The 20567-nt window shown below is 62.4% G+C and overlaps 1 protein-coding gene across 1 annotated transcript; it reads left to right on the top strand.

The window, feature by feature from the left end:
- Window positions 1-618: 618 nt before the first annotated feature.
- NR5A1 (nuclear receptor subfamily 5 group A member 1) lies at window positions 619-19373 on the top strand (the record flags this gene model as incomplete). Its single annotated transcript, XM_082492819.1, has 6 exons — window positions 619-720; window positions 1215-1356; window positions 5115-5755; window positions 14154-14273; window positions 14838-14985; window positions 19126-19373. The coding sequence occupies 6 exons, from the start codon at window positions 619-621 to the stop codon at window positions 19371-19373; spliced, it is 1401 nt and encodes a 466-aa protein (XP_082348945.1).
- Window positions 19374-20567: the final 1194 nt, after the last annotated feature.

The raw sequence follows: 20567 nt of genomic DNA, 5'->3' as shown, positions 1-20567 counted from the left end.
CCAGCCCCTTCCTGCAGAGAGGTGCTCCGTGCCCGTCCTGCCCCTGGGGTCCCTGGGCAGGTCCCAGGCTGCCGAGGCCTGGCCGAGCAGCTTCCCCCGGCCCGGAGCGGCAGGGGAGGGAGCGGGGCTGCTCCTGCCCCGAGCCCCAAGCCCCAGCTCCCTTTCTGCCCCCCGCACTTGCCCCAGGGGTGTTGCCAGGAGCTGCCGGCCCAGGGTGCCGTGCCCGCTGCCCGTTGCCCACCGGGGCCTGCCGTACTGGGGGCCGGCGGCGGGGCAGAGCGCGGCCCCGTCCCCCTGTCCCCGTGTCCCCGGGCTGTCAGGTCCCTCCGCGCCCCCCCCCCTCCCCCGTCGTGTCCCCGGCGCCGTGAGCCGCCCGCTCTCCCCAGAGGAGGTTCCCCAGCCCCCGGGGGGGTGGCCGCTCGCCCGCACCAACATGGAGATGCTCTTCCAGGCGCTATAAAGGGCTCCGGCTCCGGCACCTGCCGCTCGGTCTCCGCCGCGCCGCGCTCCCGCTCCGCACCCAGCGCAGGGGCTGGGGGCCGCCGTCCCCGTCCCCCGCCCGCCCCGGCCCGTCCCGCCGACCCGCCGGCTTGTCCCGCAGCAGGGCCGCTGGAGGGGATGGACTATTCCTATGATGAGGACCTGGACGAGCTCTGTCCGGTCTGCGGGGACAAGGTCTCCGGGTACCACTACGGGCTGCTCACCTGCGAGAGCTGCAAGGTAGGAGCCGGCCGGGGCGTGCGGGGCCGGGGACCGGGGCCGGGGCTGTGCGGGGACCGGGCCGTGCGGGAGCTATAGCCGGGGCTGTGCGGGGACCGGGGCTGTGCGGGGACCGGGGCTGTGCGGGAGCTATAGCCGGGGCTGTGCGGGGGAGACCGGGGCTGTGCGGGGACCGGCGCTGTGCGGGGACCGCTGCACGGGGAAGCGGGGGCCGGGGCTGTGGGGAGAGCGGGGAGGGGGCTCTGCAGGGGCCGGGGCAGCGGGACCGGCCGCGGGTCGCTCCTCGCCCGTTTTCGTTAGCGGCGGATTCGCGCACCGCGGCGGGACGGGAGCGCGGCCGCGACGGGAGCCCCGACCGCGGCGGGGGGGCGGCGGGGGGCGGCGGGAGCCTCCGTCGGAAGCGGGGCGCGGGGACGGGATGCCGGTGGCGGGATGCCGATGCCGGGATGCCGGTGCCGGTGCCCGCCGCATCGCCGCTGCCGCCGCCGCCGCAGGGCTTCTTCAAGCGGACGGTGCAGAACAACAAGCACTACACCTGCACCGAGAGCCAGAACTGCAAGATCGACAAGACCCAGCGCAAGCGCTGCCCCTACTGCCGCTTCCAGAAGTGCCTCACCGTGGGGATGCGCCTGGAAGGTAGGGACCGCCGCCGGCACCGCCGCGCTCCGCGGCCGCGCTGGGGGCCGGGGCGGCGGAGAGGGCGGCCGCGGGGCTGCGCGGTCCCCCCGTGGCCGTCGCGTTGTCCCCGCCGCCGCCGCCGCCGCCCGCCCCGCCGCGTCCCCGGGCCGGTAATTCCCGCGGCCGCTTCGATTCCGTTTTTCCCTCTCAAGTTAAAAAAAAATTCGTTTTTTCGCGCCGTCTCCTGCTTTTCTTGTTTCTGTTTTTGTTTTGTTTCCCCGGGGGTTTTGGCTGCCGCGGCTTCAACTTTCCAGGATTTTCTTTGCTGGCAGAACGGTTGGGAAATAGCGTAGAAATTATTGTTTTCCTTAAGCACATAATTCCAGAAGCCGAGACTTAAGGAAAACGTTAAAAAATGATGGGGCTCGCAATAAAACTGCTGCAGACCCACCATGAATTATATTTTTCCTCTTGGTGACATTTAGTATAACGGATTTCTTGTCAGACTCTCGGGGAGTGCAATTACAGCCCCCACAGCCGCCGCCTCACTCATGGCAGAGAACTCGATCCCAATTGAGAGATCAGAGTCGAGCCCCAACATCCCCGAGTCGTGCGTTGTGGTTTCTGCAACCCTTAGCATGGGCCCACAAAATACATTTAGGGGGACACATTGCTGGCAAGTGACTGCAAAGCAAAAGCAGATACAGAAAGGAGTGTCCCCCCCCCGAGTCAGCCGCCCCCCCCGCCCCCCTTCTCTCCTGAAATCGTTTACATTTTGCAGCCGATGAGAGAGGCCAGATGCTGTGGCCGGGCTGAGCCCCCTGGCCAGGCCGGGCTCGCTGCGCAGGGCTTTGCCCGCCCGGGAGATCGGGGCAGAGTGTGGGTTAATAAGAAAGTACTGCGCGTACCCGCACCGCGGCCGCTCGCTTCCAGGAGCGGGTGAGAGCCCGCGAGCGGAGGCGCGGGAGTAAGACACAACATCGAGCTGCAAAATCAGCCCCTGCAAAACTCCCAGCGTGGGATGGCTTCCAGCCCTGTCTCCAAACAGATCCCGGTTTCCCCCTCCTCCCTGGACTGGAGTTACCGGTACCCCGGATTGATCCATGCATGCTCCGGCAGCTTTGACTGGTGTTGCAGAAGAGTTTGGGCACTGGGCAGGGGCAGGGGGCTCTGGGGGCAGGCAGGCAGAGGCAGCACTCGGGGTGGCCGGGAAGGGACAGGCACAATCTCATTTTGGCTATTTTCAGCAGGTTTCGCTCGCCACGAAGCTCATTTGGTCCCATAGCCCATGAGGGCAGCAGTGGGATTTTTTGTTTATTTTCCTGCTGTTAGCTTCTTAGCGGAGTCCCGCAGCCCGGCAGCCGCGGGGCGGGGGGGAAACACCCAGCGGAGGGTGATATTCCCGCGGGATTGTCTCTTGTGTGGTAAAAACCAAAGCCCACCTTTCCTTAGTTCCTAGCATTTTTGGGCAGGGACTGTAAGGTGACATTTCGAATGTGAGCCTCCAGCTCTACAGGACAAAAGCAAGCCTGAGAGGGTTGATTTGGGGGACAAAGTGTTGACACAGTCCCCCCTCAAAGTGCCTGAAGGGATGCTGCAGTGAAGCCTGACTGGGGGGAGCAGCGTAGCCCTGGCCCAAGCCTGCCCGCACCCCTGCGCACACACTGGGCATCCCCCGGGCACCCCCCGCGCCCCTGCCCAGGCAGGCAGAGGTGGGCGAGGGGAGGCAGAGCTCGGCGGGCAGCTGGCACCGGCCGGGGCTCTGCGCGGGGGCGAGGGCAGGCGAGGCAGGGGAGGTGCTGGGGGCCCGCTCCTGCCGCCGTGCCGGCTGGCTGCACCCCGGGCGCGTGGCCGGGGGCCACCTGCAGATGGTTTGGTCGGGGGATGCCGGGGGTGCAGGCGCTTCCCTGTGCCGGAGGTTGGGGTGCATCGGTTGCTTCCCGGCAGCCGGCTGGGACGTGGCAAACGGCAAGTTGTTCCCGATCCCAAGTGAGGCACAAACATCAGGAAAAGAGGAGCAGGAGGGAATTAAAAGGCCTCTTCTCCCTTTGTGTTCCTGCCGAGAGAGGGAAGGATGTGTAGTAGCGGTTGGCTGGAGAGGATTTGACTGGGCTGTGAGCACCTCTGACTGTGTGTGGGGGTGCAGGCAGCACCAGTGGGGTCCCTGCCTGTGCAGTCTTGCCCAGGATCATGGGGGTCCGCGTGGGATGTGACCCCTGGGCATCGCTGGGCCCGGTCTCAAGTGGTCGTGGAAACACACAACTGAGTGTGTGGGAGATTTGGGCTCTCGGTGTGCCCTGGCATTGCTGGGGTGTGCGGCTGGGGACTCCGGACCTGCCGGAGCCCGCGTGGCTGCTTGACGGGGTCTGCCCGCAGGGGATCCCGGCGGGGGTATGCACACGGGGGTATGCTGACTGCGGCCATCTCCCTTGTACCCCTGAATTTAGGAACTGCCTCAGGGCAGCTCTGTTGCCCAAAAGCGTGTGGGCAAGCTTTCAGGAGCGGGGGGCCACAGCACCCCCCGCCTCAGAGGATGCTGCTGGCCTCCCTGCTCCCCGCGAGATGCTGTTTTCATGAATGCAGAATGAGGGAGGAAGCGCAGGGCGGCTCCCCTGGGAGCACATTCCTGCTTGCCCTGGAAATGCTGCTCCTCCCGGCTGATGCTCCTGCATTTCCAGCCTGGCTGGGGAGAGTCTGGGAGGTGCCCTGGCTCTCCGGGGGGGCTGGCTGCGCTGCCAGCGGCCCCGGGATCAGTAGGTGAAAGAGAGGAAGAGGTAACAGCTGAGACACAAAAGCAAGACCGGCCTGCTGTCAGTGGGGACAAAAACTAGCAGAGGTTTGGTGTTTTTTTTCCCCTTTGATGCTAAGTCAGCGGGCTGTGCTTGCTGGCGTGCTCTCCTCCATCCCTCTGCACCGCCGTCCAGCTCCCAGCTTCCAGCGAGCTGAGGCACTTCCAAGGGTGGGCCGGGGCAGCAGCCCCCGGGAGCGCAGCAGGGCGGCGCGGAGGGATGAGCTCGCGCTGCAGAGAAGCACCTGCTCCCTCCTGCTCTGACACATTCTTGGGTTTCTTTGGAGGTTCGGAGGGAACAGCTGCTTTGCTGCAGCCGTGAGATTGCGATGAGGCGGTCAGAGTGATTCCACCAGTGAGATGCTCCGGCAGAGCCCCTTGGCCGTAGCTGGTGCTCGACAGGGATGGGCAGCTGCCTCCTGCCCGAAAGCCGGCACAGCCCTGCCGCAGGGTGCAGTGCCCTCAGGGGCAGAGGAAAGAAGTTTGTGCAGCCTGTGCTGTGGGCGAACGGGGTCCTGAGGGGGCTGTGTGGTCCCAGGCTCTGCAGAAACACGGAAATCCCGGGCTCCAGAGTCGGGGGTCGTAAAAACGAAAGTGGGTGTCAAGCCCCCACATCTGTGCAGGCTTCATGGGCTGTCCCCCTGCCCTGCAAGGGATGCAAGCTGCTTTATCCCCCAGCCCATTTTGTAGTTAAAGCCAAACATCTCTTCCTTTCCCGCAATTCCCAGAGGCTCTGAGGGTTACTCCAGCAAGGCAAGAGCCGGGGCCAGGCTCCCGAACCTGCCGTGCCACGTCCCTGGTGTGCGCAGATGGGCTGGGGGGGGCACAGTCCTGCTGGCTTCTTTCTGGGAAGGTCTCCCCACTGTCCCCCATCCTTGTTTGGCCACCGCCCCCCCCCCCCCCCCCCCCAATTTTCTCCATGCTGTGTGGAAGTGCTGGTCTCCCTCCGCGCGGGTTCACTGCAGCCTCTGCCCTCTCTGCCCCGCAGCGGTGCGTGCAGACCGGATGCGCGGCGGGAGGAACAAGTTTGGACCCATGTACAAGCGGGACCGTGCCTTAAAGCAGCAGAAGAAAGCTCTGATCCGTGCCAATGGCTTCAAGCTGGAGACAGTGCCTCAGATCATGTCCCCGGTGCAGAATGACTACAGCCTGTCCTCCACCATCCACAGCATCCATGCCATGTCCAAGACCTTGCCGCCCAACCCCGCCGCTCTGACGCCCGTTGACTACGAGCGCAGCCCCTATGGGACGCCCTCCCTGGGAATGACTGTGCCCAGCCACACGCCACTTGCCAACTACCACTACCCCTCCTTCCCCAACCGCACCATTAAGTCCGAGTACCCGGACCACTACACAAACGCGCATGAGTCCGTGCCCACCTACATGTACCCAGAGACCTACCCCAGCAGCTCCCCCCCGGACATCCCCGAGGTCATCCTGAAGCTGCTGCAGCTGGAGCCCGACGAGGCCCAGGTGAAGGCACGGATACTGGCCTGCCTGCAGCAAGAGCAAGGCAAAGGCCGACACGAGAAGCTCAGCACCTTCGGCCTCATGTGCAAGATGGCCGACCAGACCCTCTTCTCCATCGTGGAGTGGGCACGGAGCTGCATCTTCTTCAAGGAACTGGAGGTAGGAGCCTGGGCAGGGGGAAGGATGCTGCACTGGGCGGGTGGTGGGAGGCAGGTAGGATTGGGGCTGAAATGCCGTGAGGGTGGGATGCTGTAACAGACAGGATTTGGGCTGAAATCCTGTGAGGACAGGGCAATGCCTGTGGGCACGAGCCTGGGGCTACCAGTGCTGCAGATGTGCTGCTGTGTCCCCAACCCATTCCCGGCTCCCTACACAGCAGGACTGGAGGCACTGGGGCCCGGCTATAACACCGGAGTGATTCCCGCTGTCGCCGTGGGGCTAATGATTTCAGATTCATCACGGTGGGGGCAGGTGTGGAGGCAATCACTGGCAGAGTGACTGCGGTGTCAAGCTCAAGATATAATTGAAAAATGTAACGTTGAGGAATTATAGTTGAGACAATTCTCTCCTCCGCCTTTAGGAGGAAAATCAATGCTGTCAGGTGGGTGCCTATTAGCACCAGGCAGTCGGGGCAGGGCTAGCCGGGGCAGGGGACACCACCGCTTCTGCTGCTGGCAGCCCGCGAGCGTGCCATGCTGGGGGACTTGGTGCTGACTCCCGTCCCACCGGGACACCCCATCTAGCAAATCCCCCCGAATACTTACTGGGGCCAAAGGGTGGATCAGCAGGGGTGGGGCGGCTTCTGCCATCCTGCAGACCCTGCCAAGTTTTCAGACATTTTCTGTTTGTGTCCTGGGGTCATCTAAGATCTCAAACTGGTGCAGAAATGGGAGAGAAAATTTTGCAACGTGGCCAAAACCCAGAAAGGCACATCCTGGGGCGGCTGGGAGACCCAGGTGCCTTCCCATGCTCTGAGCACGAGGCTGCGCTACCCGGCTTTGGCCAAAATCACCTTCCTCCTGTGGTGCCGTAGGGACCATGCCTGGGACGGCCAGGCTCTTCCCCGTGCCCACCCCGCAGGGTGCCATGGGGCCGACCGAGCGTGGCAGAGCCTCATGGCTCAAAATAGCCCCCGGCTGCCAGAACAGTGTCAGGAAACGGCATTGTGGGGGTGGGTTGGGCTCGTTTCAATCGTATCAGTGTCCAGCCTGGATTTTGGGAACAGGGTGGTTGTTGTTTTGCAGGAGATATTGTAAACAGTGTAAATTCAGCTCCCGGCTGCACTGCTGCATAGCCTTGTAAGTCCATTGTCAGCCTGATTGCGCCACCAAAATAGGCTGTTTCCATGTGAATCCGCCTCGGCGGGCGCTTCTCCTCCCGTGGGGCTCTGGGGGGGGGACAGCAGCGTGAGAGGTCTCACCTGGGCAGGGCCACTGGCGTCTTGGTGGGAGCGGGGCACATCCCCCGCCGTGCCCAGGACATGGGACGTGCTGCCCCAGGGATGGGAGCTCGGCTGGGTCCATCACTGCCACCCCGGGGCTTTGTGCCTTTTGCCTTTGTCCGTGTGGTGAGCGCGGGGCAGATTTCCAGCATCTCGCAGGACACTGCGTCCCGCCCTGACGCCAGAGGGAGCGTGAGAAAGCGTGGCTGTCGCTGGCCTTGGCTCCCTCTCAGCCCCCGGCACGGGGCTGTCGTGCCCGGGCCCCTCTGTGTGTGTCACCCCTGGGGACGATGCCGGGGTGGTGGCTTTCCTTTGGGCACATGGAGAGAAGCCGTTGGGAAGTGGAAGTAGGTCTGCAGCTCCTGAAACCCCCTTCCCGCTGCTGCCGGCGCATAAAAGCAAACAGCTGCTGGGGCGGTAAATGAACTCCTGCTCGCGCAGTTTATGGCTTTGCCCTAAAGCCCACTAGCACGGAGTAAGATCGCGATCTCGGAGATGGATGGTCATCACGCAGGCAGTCTCTGCTGGGTGCTCAGGGCTCCTCGGAGCAGGGGACGCCGGCAGCCACCTCCATCCCCTGGGAACAGCGGCATGAAGGTGGCGGTCTCTATCCCCAGCCAGGGAAGGGCCGTTGGCTGAGGGCAGTGCAGGGCTCCAGGCTGGAAGAACATCATGTCGTGCCGGGGCATCGTGCTGGGCTGATGCCGAGTGGAGAGGGGGGGCAGGTGGGTGACAAGGGGGTGTGGGCAGATGCCCCCATGCACACCGTCCCCCATCTTAGCACTCCCAGCTGCCGCTGAGGCCGCCCAGCTGCCATGGGGCCGTTCTGCAGCCAGCGGGCTTCTCCCCCGGCGCCTCGCAGGGAGCCTGGAGAGGAGGGAGCAAACCCTCGGGGCAGTGGGAACCCGTGGGCTCACGCCTGGCCAGGAAAAAGCTTGGCTCCCTGCCTGGGGGGAGCGGGAGCAGGTCTCCCCTGGAGCCAGCAGGTCCCGGTCCCATTCCCTTTCCTGTTTCCATTCCCGTTCCCATTCCCATTCCCATTCCCATTCCCATTCCCATTCCCATTCCCATTCCATTTCCACACTAGCATCTCAGCAAGGGGCAGCGGCAGCCCCAGCGCTTTGCCCTCTCCTCCTGCCGGGGTGGGGGCCCTTGGGGAGAGCCCCCCTGGCTCCGCCGCTGCGCCCGGGGAAGGAGGGGGGAGATGGGCTAATGGCCTCTTGACATCGGCTCACACGCCACGTCCTCCCGCAGGCGCGGGGCAGTCAGATTGAAAACAGATTTAACTTCCCAGATATATCGTTTCATTTAAGGGCCAGTAATTCTGTCAGTCTGCCACTGACAAACGAGGGTCCCCATGCCAATCCGCCGGGGAGACTGATGTCGCGGCGTTCATCTCGTGTCACCAGACAGAGAATTACGGACTGCGCTGGCCTTCGGAGGCAAGACTAATAATGCCGCGCGGCAGAGAGGGATTTGGGGGCCCACTTGTTTATCGAGGGCCGGCCAGGCAGCCGCGGCGCGAGGCCGCGCGGGCGGAGGTGGAAGAGGTCAGCGCTGACGCCCATAAATACGAACTTTAACTGAGTCTAGATGAGATGTGTCAGGACTGAGGGAAGATTTGCAGCATCTCTTCAGGAAGAAAAATATGGGCCCGGGGTGAAATATATTTTGTTGGGTCGCAAGTCTCAGGCAACTTTGTCCTTTCAAATGTAATTTTTTTATATATATATGGAGAGAAACAGACAGAGAGATGTGCATACACGTGCACACTTGCACGCTCACATAGTGTCTGGGTTCGGTTTGGTTTATATACACTTATCATGCACAGCCCGGTTTATATAGGTGTTACTGCCATATGAACATATAAATATCGTGCACACAGGGGTGCAGTGACCTTTAGATTGGGATGAGCAGCCAGTAATGTTAAACAAATTGCCGTGGTTTCAGCCCGAAGGCCGGACTGGGCTGGCCGTGCGGCGGGTCCCTGCTGCTGGTGGAGGGGCACAGCGCGGCCACGGGGAGGTGGGTGGATGCCGGTGCCCTCCTCGGCCCCTCCTCGCCGTGGGGCTGGAGCAACCACCCTCCCACCCTCAGGCAAGCACCGGTGGCGGGGGGACGCGTGCTGAAGGCAGCACTGTTCCCACAGACCAAGGGGTTCCTGCGGGTCGCTGGGTCTGTCTGCTGGGCTGCTCTCCCTCGCTTCTCGTTAGAGATCTCGGAGCCGTGACAAAGCCTATTTGTAGTCAGTTGCTTCTCTGCCTTTAGCATGCGTGGGTCATCTTGACCCCATCTCCTGGCCCACCGCCAGAGCGTTTTTGGCAGATTTAAAATCTCCTTCTGGTCGTGGATGCTGCAGCAATGTTTAGCATCCGATGCACTGGGGGAAATGTGACGGCTTTCCCCGCCTGCGGCGTCCCAGCTGGCACGGCCCTGCCCTCGCTCCCCGGGCGCCCGCGCAGAGCCACGATGCTCACGCAGCCTTGCAGGCGGCTGCCTGCGAGCACCAGCAAAAAGCAGTGGCCTGGGCACAGCAGCGTGCTCTGCCAGCAGGGAGATGGGATCTCGGCCCTGCCACACTGGTCTTGGTGGTTTTTTTGCTTTAAGATGCCCGTTGCGGTGGTATCTGGGCAGGAGGATGGGAACCTGCATTGACCATTAACACCTTAGATTTGTGCGGGGTTTTGATTGCGGCTGGCTGACGGATGGTAATCCACTTTCGCACTTCTCGGTAGCCAAGGTGACGGGTCCTGCTCGCACCCAGTAATTGCCCGGGCTGCGGCTCGAGGCGCTGGCGTGTGCTGTGCACCTGTGTGGGAGCTGCTGGGGCAAATCCTGCCCCAGTGACCTGGGAGGAGGCCCGGAGAGCATCCCTGGGGTGAAGGCAGGTCAGGGGCATCCGAGCGCTCCTCCTGCCCGTGACGTGCTGAAGCTGGGTGGGGAGAGGCGGAGAGGCTGGGGAGCGATGTCCTGGGACCCGCTCAGGGCTTCTGAGCAAAGTGGGATTGTTGGTGGGTCACTGCTTCACAACGCTGCCGAGATGTTCGAGGGCAGACCCGGGGTGGGGGATGCCCTGGACCAGCCGTGCAGGGAGCAGCGAGCACAGCGGGGCTGTGCCGTCCCCACAGGGGTTTGGCTTCAGGGTGCTGAGGCACCGGGGTGGCCCGAGCACATTTTGGGGAGCCCCAACACTCCCAGGGGTTTCTTCCCCTTGAGTCTACAAACTCACAGGGAGGGTTGCAGGAGATTTAAGACTACATCTGTGTGTGGGCCCTGCAGCCCTGTGCCTGGGCAGCACTGTCCGTGCCTCCGCACCCCCTGCCTGCCCTCCGGCCCTTGGTCCCAGCTCATTTGCCACAGGGAAATGCATCTTTCTGTGGGTCACAGACCTTCAGGGACGAGGCGCTTTCAGCGGCTGGGTGGCAGGGGAGTGCTCTCCTTGCATGGGGAGTCTTCTGCTGCCGCGTTTTGTGATGGGTTAAATGCTTGCTTTAAAAAAAGAAATAAAAATCGCCTCTTAAAGACAGCTTGCATCAGGTCCTTGATAAAGCACTCTGTTGAAAAGCCTTGACATTAAAAGAGGAAGATCCTTTGCTTAACTTTTAAAGGCGAGAGTGCGTGCGTGCCGCCTTGCCGGGAGGATTGATTGACTCTGAGTGGCCGTCCATTAGCAGCCCTCTCGTCCTGCAGGCCATGCTGGCGCTGGGCACAGCGGAGGCGATCTCCAGCCGGGAGCCCCCTTGCAGCGGAGCCGCACTGCCGGAGCGGGGCCGTGGCGGGATGCCCTCTGCCGCCCCAGCCCTGGGCACGGGGACACCCAGCTTGGTGCTGGGGCGCAGGCAAGGCTGGGGTCCCTGGAGGCGTTCCCGAGCCCCGCCTGGCCCCTGGAGCCCCCAGCCCACCCCTTCGCACTCCAAACGTGTCCCCCGCGTGCCACCGCCACAAGGGTCTGGTGCACTGCGATGCTCCCAGGCTACTGTCTTCTTTCATTTTAAAGTATCCAGAGGGGCTGCCCGGAGACACCAGAGCGTGCCCCGGCGGAACAGCCATGCAGCAGCCACGCAGGGCGAAATGTGCTGCTGACGGGATGCAGAGAGGTGCTCTGCCGGGAGAGCTGAACCCACCTGCAGAGTTTGAGAGAAGCTGGTTAGTAATTTTTAAAGGAAGAAAAAAAGATTTCAAAATTGTTGAAATGCTTCCTTTTGGAAAAGCTGGATTTTTTAAAACTGTTTTCAGGGCAAAAAAGGTCTGTCCCTTCCGGAGCTCGTCCTGCTCAGGAATGAGGCACAGGAAGGAGCTTCCAAAACAACACCGCGACTCAGCCAGAGCGGAGGAGCTCGGCACCGGCCGGGAGCGTGCGGCTGGGCTGGCAGCGTGCTGCCACAGCGGAGCCGAGCTCCCTGCCAGGGCTGGCCGCGGTTACAGCCAGCCACTTGCCTTGGGGAGGAGGTCATCACAAACGCAGAAAATTTCCATTTTGTTTTGATGCGGAATGAGCTTTTCCCCTGTTCTTTGTTCAGCAGCTGAACAGAAACCTAACCGTCTGTACTGCTGGGCTGAGTACTGTGCCTTCTTTGCCGGTTTGGGCGATGTGGCGGCGAGCCTGGCCTTGGCAGCCCCGTTGCACCTCGCTGCAATCGGGTTTCGTGCCGTCAGGCAGGAGCAGGCACCGCAGCCCCGGCCCCCGTCGCTGCCTTCTGCGCCGCATCTCCCTCCCCGCGCTGCCGCGCGTCCAGCTCTGACCACCCACCGCACTTGAGAAACAAATCCCGGTGGCTCGCGGGGAGTGCCGGCCTCCGAGACCATAAAGCTCTTTCTCATCTGACTTCTATTCCTTTTGCAGTCTCCCAGCACTGGTTTATTGCAGCCTCTTCAGCAAAACGAGGGTATTATCCAGTCCTGTGATACTGCATCTGTCTTCCTTCTATTAAAGGCAGCGAGCACAATGGCACTGCAGAGCTCTTCTGCTGGCGCTGAATTTGCTCTGCAGGGAAGTATTCCTGATAACCCCCGGCCCTTTCCCTCCACCAGCCTTGCAGGAGAGGGGGGCTCCGGGCAGGGTGGGGGTCCAGATCTTTGCAGAAAGGAGTTGGGGTCCGGCGGAGAGCAGTGCCGAGGGGACGAAGCCGGTGACCCTTGGTGGTTCCCGGCAGGGCGGTGGGGGAGGCAGCAGAGCGGTGTGCCCCCTGCCTGCTCCCGGAGCCGGGATGGCAGCGTGTCCCATGTCCCACCATGACTCCGGGCGCAGGGGCCCTCGCAGGGCTCTTTGTTTTGCCAAACGCAGTTGCTGGCTCTGGCAGCTCGTCCTGTGCCTCGCTGGCACTGCCCGCAGCCCACCGGCTCTCCCACGAGACCTTCGGAGGTCCCTGCGGTTTGTGTCCTGGCTTGAGCTTCTTAGGTACAGTTGCAGGCATTTCATTGAAAGCATCGCTGTGGACGCTTATACCTGTGCCTGCACGTACACGCCAGCACATGTGCACGTGATCACACGTGTGTTGATGCGTGGGCAGGGGCCGACCTGGCAGCTGCAGGGCGCAGCGATGCCCCGTAGCCGGCAGCTCCCCTGCGGCCGTGCTGCGCTGTGGCACCCCTGTGCCCCCCCCACCCCAAACCTCCCATCCCGGGCAGGGAGGTGACGATGGCTACTGTCTTCTTTCATTTTAAAGTATCCAGAGGGGCTGCCCGGAGACACAGGGGCTTTGTGCAGCAGCCGCCCGTTCCCTCCCGCCTGGGGATGCGGCCAGCGGTCATTTTGTTAAAGATTTGTGTGCGGTTCAGGGAGGTTGTCCCTGGTGGGGGAAAACCCGTGCTGATAAGAGCCAGCACGTGCCACCGAAACAGGCTGAGCTGCTTCAAAGCTGTCTCTGCCCAACCTCCGGGCCCGTCTCCGCTCCTCCAGCCCCAGGCCCCCCTTGCTGGGGGTGCAGCTCCAGCTCTCCCTGCCCGCCCGAGGGGACCCCACGGCTGGCCTGGCTTCCCGCGGGACATCTGCCGGCCATGGGGTTGGTGCTGCACGAGTGCGGTGCAAAGGTGCGTGGGGCATGAGCCTGCAGGCGTGACCCGGCCGCAGGCACTGACCCGTGCTGTGGGCACCAGTCTGGCCGTCCTCTCCTCCCACCCCCCATGGAGGGAGGGCTGGAGGCCGTGTGTGGGATGCCGGCAGTGAGACGGAGTAGGGCGCAACGCACAGCCCAGTTACACACTCGCAGCAGCAGACATGGGAACCAGGAGCCAGATTGGGGCTTTGCAATTAACGTTTCATTAATCAGATGCAGCATCTCCTTGCCAGGAGCTTGTTGACAGTCAGACTGCAATTTCCACGTGGAGACGTGTGTGTGAGACTTTGGGAGATGCTCTGCGGGCAGCGGGGGTGAGGAAGGTTTCAGGTTCTTAAAAAAATGGGGCTTTTGCCAGGCTGCGAGGGTCAGGGACAAAGTCCTGGAGGACAAAGTCCCGTCCCACCTGGAGGAGCCGGATTCCTGAGGGAGACGGGTGATGTCCCCCGCACCCCCTGCGAGGGGCTGGCAAGAAAACACGTGCACAAAGCAGACCTGGGGCTGGGCAAGTCTCCCTGGATCAGGTCACCTGGAGGCCTGAGGGGGAGGCAGAGGTTTGTCACGCCTCCAACACATCATGTTGATGCCATATCCATGCCAAGGCATTGCTCATCCTGGTTGCAGAAGGCCACGTCCACTCTCTGCTTCATGTAATGGCACCGATGACTGGACTCACTGGTCTCCTTCTGGGTGCTCGAGCAGTGAAAATAGGTTGTTTCTGTGACACTGATGCCAGTCTGCTAGAAAACCCCCTTCTGTTGTGCTCAGGGTGAGACACAGACGGGTGCAAGTCCCACCCAGGTCCAACGCCAATGCTACGGCAATATGCCGTAGCGGCTGATGGTGTGAGTTTGAGCCGTCGCCGCTGGAGTGTGGAGCTGACCCTCGAACGCAGAGCTGGGGGGCCAGAGGGGTGGTGCAGGGACTGCGGCAGCCCGGATCCCTCCTGCCGGCCGGGAACAAGCCCGTGCAGACGCGGCCGGCTGCCCCCATGGCCGCTCATGGCCGACCGTGCCCCGGCGCGATGGGTGTCAGCGGCGCTGCTCTGGCTGTGTTTCAGGTGGGCGACCAGATGAAGCTGCTGCAGAACTGCTGGAGCGAGCTGCTGGTGTTCGACCACGTCTACCGGCAGCTGCAGCACGGCAAGGAGCACAGCGTGCTGCTCGTCACCGGCCAGGAGGTGAGTGCTGGCCCACAGAGACCACGGCGGCTGCTGTGGAGGGGGCGGCGGGGAACAGGTGGTGGGGCTGCGGGGGGGAGTGGGGTGATTTGTGCCTTACTTCTGGCCAAGTGTGGCCAACGGTGCAGGGCGCGCGGGGTTTTTTTGAGACTGCTTGGTCCCACCGCATCCCATCCCATCCCAGTCTGTCCTGTCCTGTGCCATCCTGTGCTGGCCCATCCTGGCATCCAGCTCCTGGTTCTGGAGAAAAGTGTTCCTCGTGGAGAGATCGACAGCCACATCTGTATTTGCAGAGGCGGGACGAGAGAAGGGGCCCCTTCCCTCCCCAGGGTGGTTCTTGGAGATGCGGTGCCTGCGATGCCAGCGCCTGGCAAAGGGCCCCTCTGTTTTAAGCATCGCTGGAGAAACAGGGTTCCCATTTCACCTCTCAGCCTTTGCTTTGATGCCCCTAATTCTCAGTCAGTGTTGTGGGCTGGTGCCTGACGCCGGCCCTCTGTGGGGTCCCTGCAGCAGGTCTGGGGGGGGCTGTGGCCACCGCGGCTGATGCCGTCCCCGTCCCCGCAGGTGGACATGTCGACCATCGCAGCCCAGGCCGGCTCCATCCTGAACACGCTGGTGCTGCGGGCGCAGGAGCTCGTCCTGCACTTGCACTCGCTCCAGGTGGACCGGCAGGAGTTCGTCTGCCTCAAGTTCCTCATCCTCTTCAGCCTCGGTGAGCACTGCCGTGAGGGCACCGGGATGAGGGGTGGCCGTACTTGGGGGTCATGGCCATGCTGCCATGGGGTCTCTGGGGGTGGGAGCACAGCTGGGGGGAGGATGAGCAGCCCAAGGTCCGGCTGTGCCGGCTGCTGTGCCGACGGGTAACAAAGGGGCTTTTAACGAGGAGCTGGGAGCGAGGGCTGGGACCTGCCGGCTCCTCTGCCTCACCGAGGGGCCCGAAAGATCTCCCGCTGCGGGGCCGGGCTCTGCCTCCAGCCGTGGGGGACGTTGCCGCCCCGTTGGCTGAGCGGAGCCTATTTTGGTCGCTCGCCCGTCGCACTGGGCAGGGAAACAACCGGCTGATACGGCCACAACAAAACAGGCGTGTTGACAGAGGCGGCAGCCGGGGACGGCTCTATCTCCCGGGATTTGCGTCAGAGAGCCTGTGCTGCTGCGGAGGGCAGGGGCTGTGCGCGGCTCCTGATTAGGCTCAGCCCCGGAGCCTGCGGTCGGGCCGAGGCAGTGGGTTCACACCGTCCCGCCTTGCCTAGACAAAATACGTGGGAGCCGCGGGCGCTGCTGCCCGGGGGCTGCAGAGTGGCTCTGTCCCGCTCCTGCCCCGCTCCCACCCTGGCCACGCTGCCGCCCCCATGGGGAGCATCTCCCCATCCACCACAGCCAGGGATGCACCTCCTGTCCCCGCAGGCATCGCCCCGAGGCAGCGATGCCCATCAGAGTTCCACCAGAGCGATCTCAGAGTGCCCTCGGTGGGGCGGTGCGGCTGTGGATGGCGCTGAGCACCACGGGGAACCTCGGGTGCCCGGCTGCCTTCATTACTGGTGCTGACACCTTCCCCTCGGCCCCGTCCCGGCGGGAGATCTCACCTCCCAGCGCGAGGATGGTCCTGCCACCGTCCTGCGAGGGGCTCAGGTGGCTGTCGTGCTCTGGGCTCACACCTCTGCCACCGCGGCTGCTTCACTTCCCACACCTCCACGGCCGCTGCTAATTGCACGCACCCGGACAGGGCAGGGACTGGCATTTCCCCAGGGAAACTTGTGCTTGGGTCCCTGGTAGTTTGTGCTTGAGGGAGAGTTTGCATCACTGCGTGTCACGGTCGCTGAGGAGCCAGCCTGCTCCAGGAGCAGCACCGCCACTGGGTTAATGGGTTAAGTGGGAGCACTGACGTGCTGCGGGCAGTGGGAACCCACTCCCCCAGCCTGGGGCCGGGGTCAGGGCCGGTGCAGTCTGAAAGACGCACCGGTTTGACTTGGGTTTGCAATGGACACGTCCCCGTTAGCAGGGGTCTGGGCAGGGCGGGTGTCTGCGCTGCCGTCCTCTCCTGCACCTGCAACATCTCCTCCCGCAGCTTTCTTTTCCGCCAGAGCTGTTTTGAAATCCAGAGAGATTAGATACGATAATTTGCTGTTCAAGCAGTGATAAGGTGTGGCACAAACAGTGCCCGGGCTGGGAAATAAAGGAGCCGGGGCCATCCCTGGCCGCTCAGCACCCGTGGGGCTGGTGTCCCCCGTGCCATCCCACGTCCCCCCACTACCCCCAGCATGGCCCGGGACGCTGAGCAGGAGCAGCGTCCTCCTGGAGCGCCACAGCCCCGGCAGCTGCCGTGTCCACCGCGGCTGCGGCTCCACTTCCCCGAGCAGCGGCTTTCAGGGAGGGCGTGGAATCAAATAGCTGTATTTTCCCATACATCGTTTTGCCCCAAATCCAACTTTTTCTCTCCATATTGCAGAGCTCACTTGGAGTAATTTGCCCTTCGCAGGCTCAGCTGTAGAGGATGGGATTGTGTATTATGTGCAGGATGTAATTGCCTTTAACAAGAGAATTTCCACATTTACCACTCTGCCACAGCACAATCAAAGCCAAGCCCCGCTCACAAGAGCTGCCATTTGAGTTCTAAATAGATTTCTCTCCTGAGCAGGTAAAGAGATTTAATTAAAATTAGGGCTTCTCAAAATAGCAATATTTATGAGGACGGCACAGGTTAGCTTTGTTCTACAGAAGGGCTTAATAGAGCCTTAATGGATTGACCTATCATTCGATTTCATGACTTACATTCATGAAGCAGCTACTCTTGGGGAGGGGAGGAAGAGAGGCTTTTATAGCCCACATTCCCTTAAGCGTTTGCAATTTATCAGCAGCTTCTCCCAAACAAAAGGAGCTGTGAATAGGAAGAACACTTGAGGGCATAGAAATAATCCCAGGCATATCTGTATGTGTGATGGGAGGCTTTGTCACAGGACAGTCTTTGCAACTGCTGCAGTGTCTCTAAATGAAGTGAGTCAATGTTATTTGGACAACATTCTTTATTCCTTGCAGGAATGAAAAGATTATTCAAATATTCAATTAAACAGTGAATAGGGTCTTTCAGAGAACCAGGTGAGTTCATCGAGTAGAACTAGCTATTGTTGAGCCAACTCAGGGGATAGATTTGACATTTATCAATATAACTTCTTTTTTTTAATGACATGCACAATAACCTTATGCAGATAAAGAGATTTCATAACAACAACCCGGGTAGAAGGGAGGCGGCCACAATAGGAGCAAATGTGCCGCAGGAGTGAAAAGGGAAGGGTGATCTGATAAAGTGCATCTTGGCATGACCTGCGGCGCTTTGTGCCGTGGGCATGGCCAGGGCTGCGTCTCCCCGGGGGCACCACAGCCCCCCCGGCTGCGCCTCCACTCCCCGGGCTCTGCCCGAGCACGGGCCGGGGGCTCCCCGCTTCGCTGGGCTGGGGCAGCGCCGGGAGCCGGGGACCCACCGAGGGAGCACCGCGGGGCCAGGTAGTGCGTGGGGGCCACGGACACCCCCACCCAGCGGTCAGGGTCCCGTCCGCTCCCTCCTCCTCAGCACCACACTTTGCCCTCTGACAGCTGCTCAGCCCTTTGGTTACAGCAGGGACCCAGCTGGGTCACAATCATGTTTGATTCCCCTCTTTTTTGGGGGTGAAAGCCAGAAATAAACCCCAAACTCCCAGCCGCCTGGGCCAGAACCCGTGCCCAGATTTCCCTGTTCCCAGCCCACAGGTGGGATGTGTCTGGGCTGCCCATGCAGACCTGAACTTGGCCGTGTATCAGCGCCGCTGGCTGTGGGCAGCGAGCACAGCGCTGCTGGACTCCTCCATGCCCTAAGTACATATACTAGATCCGCTCACCGCAAACACGTCGGTGCCGGGGTTTGCAGCAAGGTGTCCCATGGGTGGGCACTGAGATGCCATCGCTGTGTGTGGCTGCAGCCGGCTGACGGGGCGGTGAAGAGCAGCGTTCCCCTAAAGCCACTGAAATCTGTGTGCGGAGTCCAATTAACAACGTGTTGCACAGGTCATAAATCAGTGCTTCCCTCTCGGAGCACTCAGGGCAACCCGAGCACCGAGGCAGCATCCTCGGAGGGCAGACCCCAGCTCCGGCTGCCCCAAGAGCGGCAACCCCGAGCCACCAGCCTGGGCTGTCCCCACAGTCACCGTCCTGCCGTGGCTGCCGTCCCAGCGTGGTTACAGACCTGTCATCCCCAGGGACAATCTCTGCCCTGGGGCTGTGTGTGCCCCGGCTCTGTGCTGCCATTGGGGCTGCAGTGCCATTTTGGCTGCCAGACCCTGCCTGCACCTCGGTGCCGCTGCCTGCTGCGCCGCTTCCCACCCTGCAGGCAGCAGAGCTGGCAGCGGGATTACGGGGGAGCTGCTGCGACCCTGGCGAGGCGCGGAGGATTAGGGTTTCCAGGCTGGTGAGCCCGGTTGCCACATTGGAAAGACCTGGTTTACCGGGGAATTAATTCAGCCGCTTCCTCGACCTTCAGGAATTAAAGAGGGCTGATGGCAACAGCTCCTGTGTGTGGGCGCAGCCGGGAACACGTTTTGGCTTTGCAGCTTCCTGAGTGGCGAGGGCAGGGGGGCACTGGCCCTCCTGCTGCTGGGGGTTTGGGCATCTGTCTTCAGCGTGTGGGGAGACCCAGGAGGCAGGGCAGGGGAGCCCGTGGCAGGGGAGGGATGGGGTGCGGGACCCCTTCTGCACTGCATTTTTGTGCACGAGGGGCATTGACACAGGAGTGTGGGTCCCTCCTGGCGCACCCAGAGCAGCACGGCACGGATGGGGCAGGCACGTGGGTTTGGCACCGTTTCACCATCGTCCTCCTCCCTTGCAGACGTGAAGTACCTGGAGAACCACACGCTGGCTAAGGACGCTCAGGAGAAGGCCAACGCGGCGCTGCTGGAGTACACTGTCTGCCACTACCCCCACTCCACAGACAAGTTTCGGCAGCTGCTGCTGCGGCTGGCGGAGGTCCGGGCGCTGAGCATGCAGGCGGAGGAGTACCTCTACCACAAGCACCTGAGCGGGGAGGTGCCCTGCAACAACCTCCTCATCGAGATGCTGCACGCCAAGCGGACTTGAGCGCAGCCGCCAGCACGGACCCGGCGGAGCCCCGGTGCTGCCAGCGGCACGGCAGGGGCAGGACGCGTGCCCGGGGCTGGTGGGCCAGCGCTGCCTCTCCACCCTGCCCGTCTCAGTGATGCTATTTAACCTGTGCTATTGGAAAAGTCCCAGATGGTTTATTTTAATAGGCAGTAAGGACAGTTGATGGCTGCGGGGCCGTGGGCTCGGCTGCCGGACTGCCCCATCGTCAGCACTGCCCCCCGGCTCCTCTGCACATGCAGTGCCCCAACTGTCACCTGCTCAACCCGGCTCTGCGGCACGAAGGAAGGGTAAAACCTGTCCCGGCTTTTCTCCTATTTATGCTCCTCTCCTGCTGCCCCTACCAGCTGTTTCTCCACCGCTGCCATCCCTGCCCCAACCCTGCCCCATGTCTCAGGGCCCCTCGTGCACAGGGCAGGGGGGAGGTGAGATGAACCCCCCGGGTTGTGGTGTCGCAGGGGTCAGGGTGTCCCCAGGCACCGGCACGGAGGCAGAGGATTTCTGCAGGAGCCAAGCAGAACGCCAGGGCTGGGGCTGGAGGTGTCGGGCTGGAGATGCCAGGACCCCAAGATGCACGTGCCAGGGTCCCCGCTCCTGGCTCCCTGCTCCGCATCCTACCACTGCCCCAGCTGAGCGAGGGCAGGCAGGGACGGGCAGTGCTGAGCCCTCGGCTGAGATTCGTTTTCTTAGTGCTTGCCAGTGCTGGAAGCATCAGCCATGGCTTTGCAGCCTATGGCAGCCACAGTGACCGGAGCCTACGGGTGTCTGAGCTCAGCACGTCTCTGGGATGTCAAAGCTTTACTGCAGAAGCCCTAAGAGATTCGGTACCAGGAGCAGGGGACTGTCCTTGGGACACTTTGAGCCCGTGGCCCTGCTGCTGCGCCCTCGGTGCCAGCACAACGTCCCCGCGGCTGGAAAGCTTTGCAGGTCGTGGTACCCAGGCGGCATCGACACCACCAACCAAGCTGGCTCCCAAAGTGGGAGGAACAGGGTGGCCCCGGGACAGTGGCACCGGGCAGCGCAGGTCCTGCCTCGCTCCAACCATCAGCCATGTCCAGGCAGTGCCTGGAGAAGAGCCAAGGGGCAGGATGGGGCCGGGAACGGACCCTGTCCCCTCCCCGCTGGCAGGTGGTGCTGGCAGAGCAGCAGGGCAGGAGGGAGGTGCAGGGTCCA

The sequence above is a fragment of the Vanellus vanellus genome (genome assembly GCF_965231255.1).
Source record: "Vanellus vanellus genome assembly, chromosome: 18".
Lineage (NCBI taxonomy): Eukaryota > Metazoa > Chordata > Aves > Charadriiformes > Charadriidae > Vanellus > Vanellus vanellus.
The sequence above is the reverse complement of the archived record's forward strand: the minus strand, read 5'-3'. Positions and strand labels throughout refer to the sequence as shown.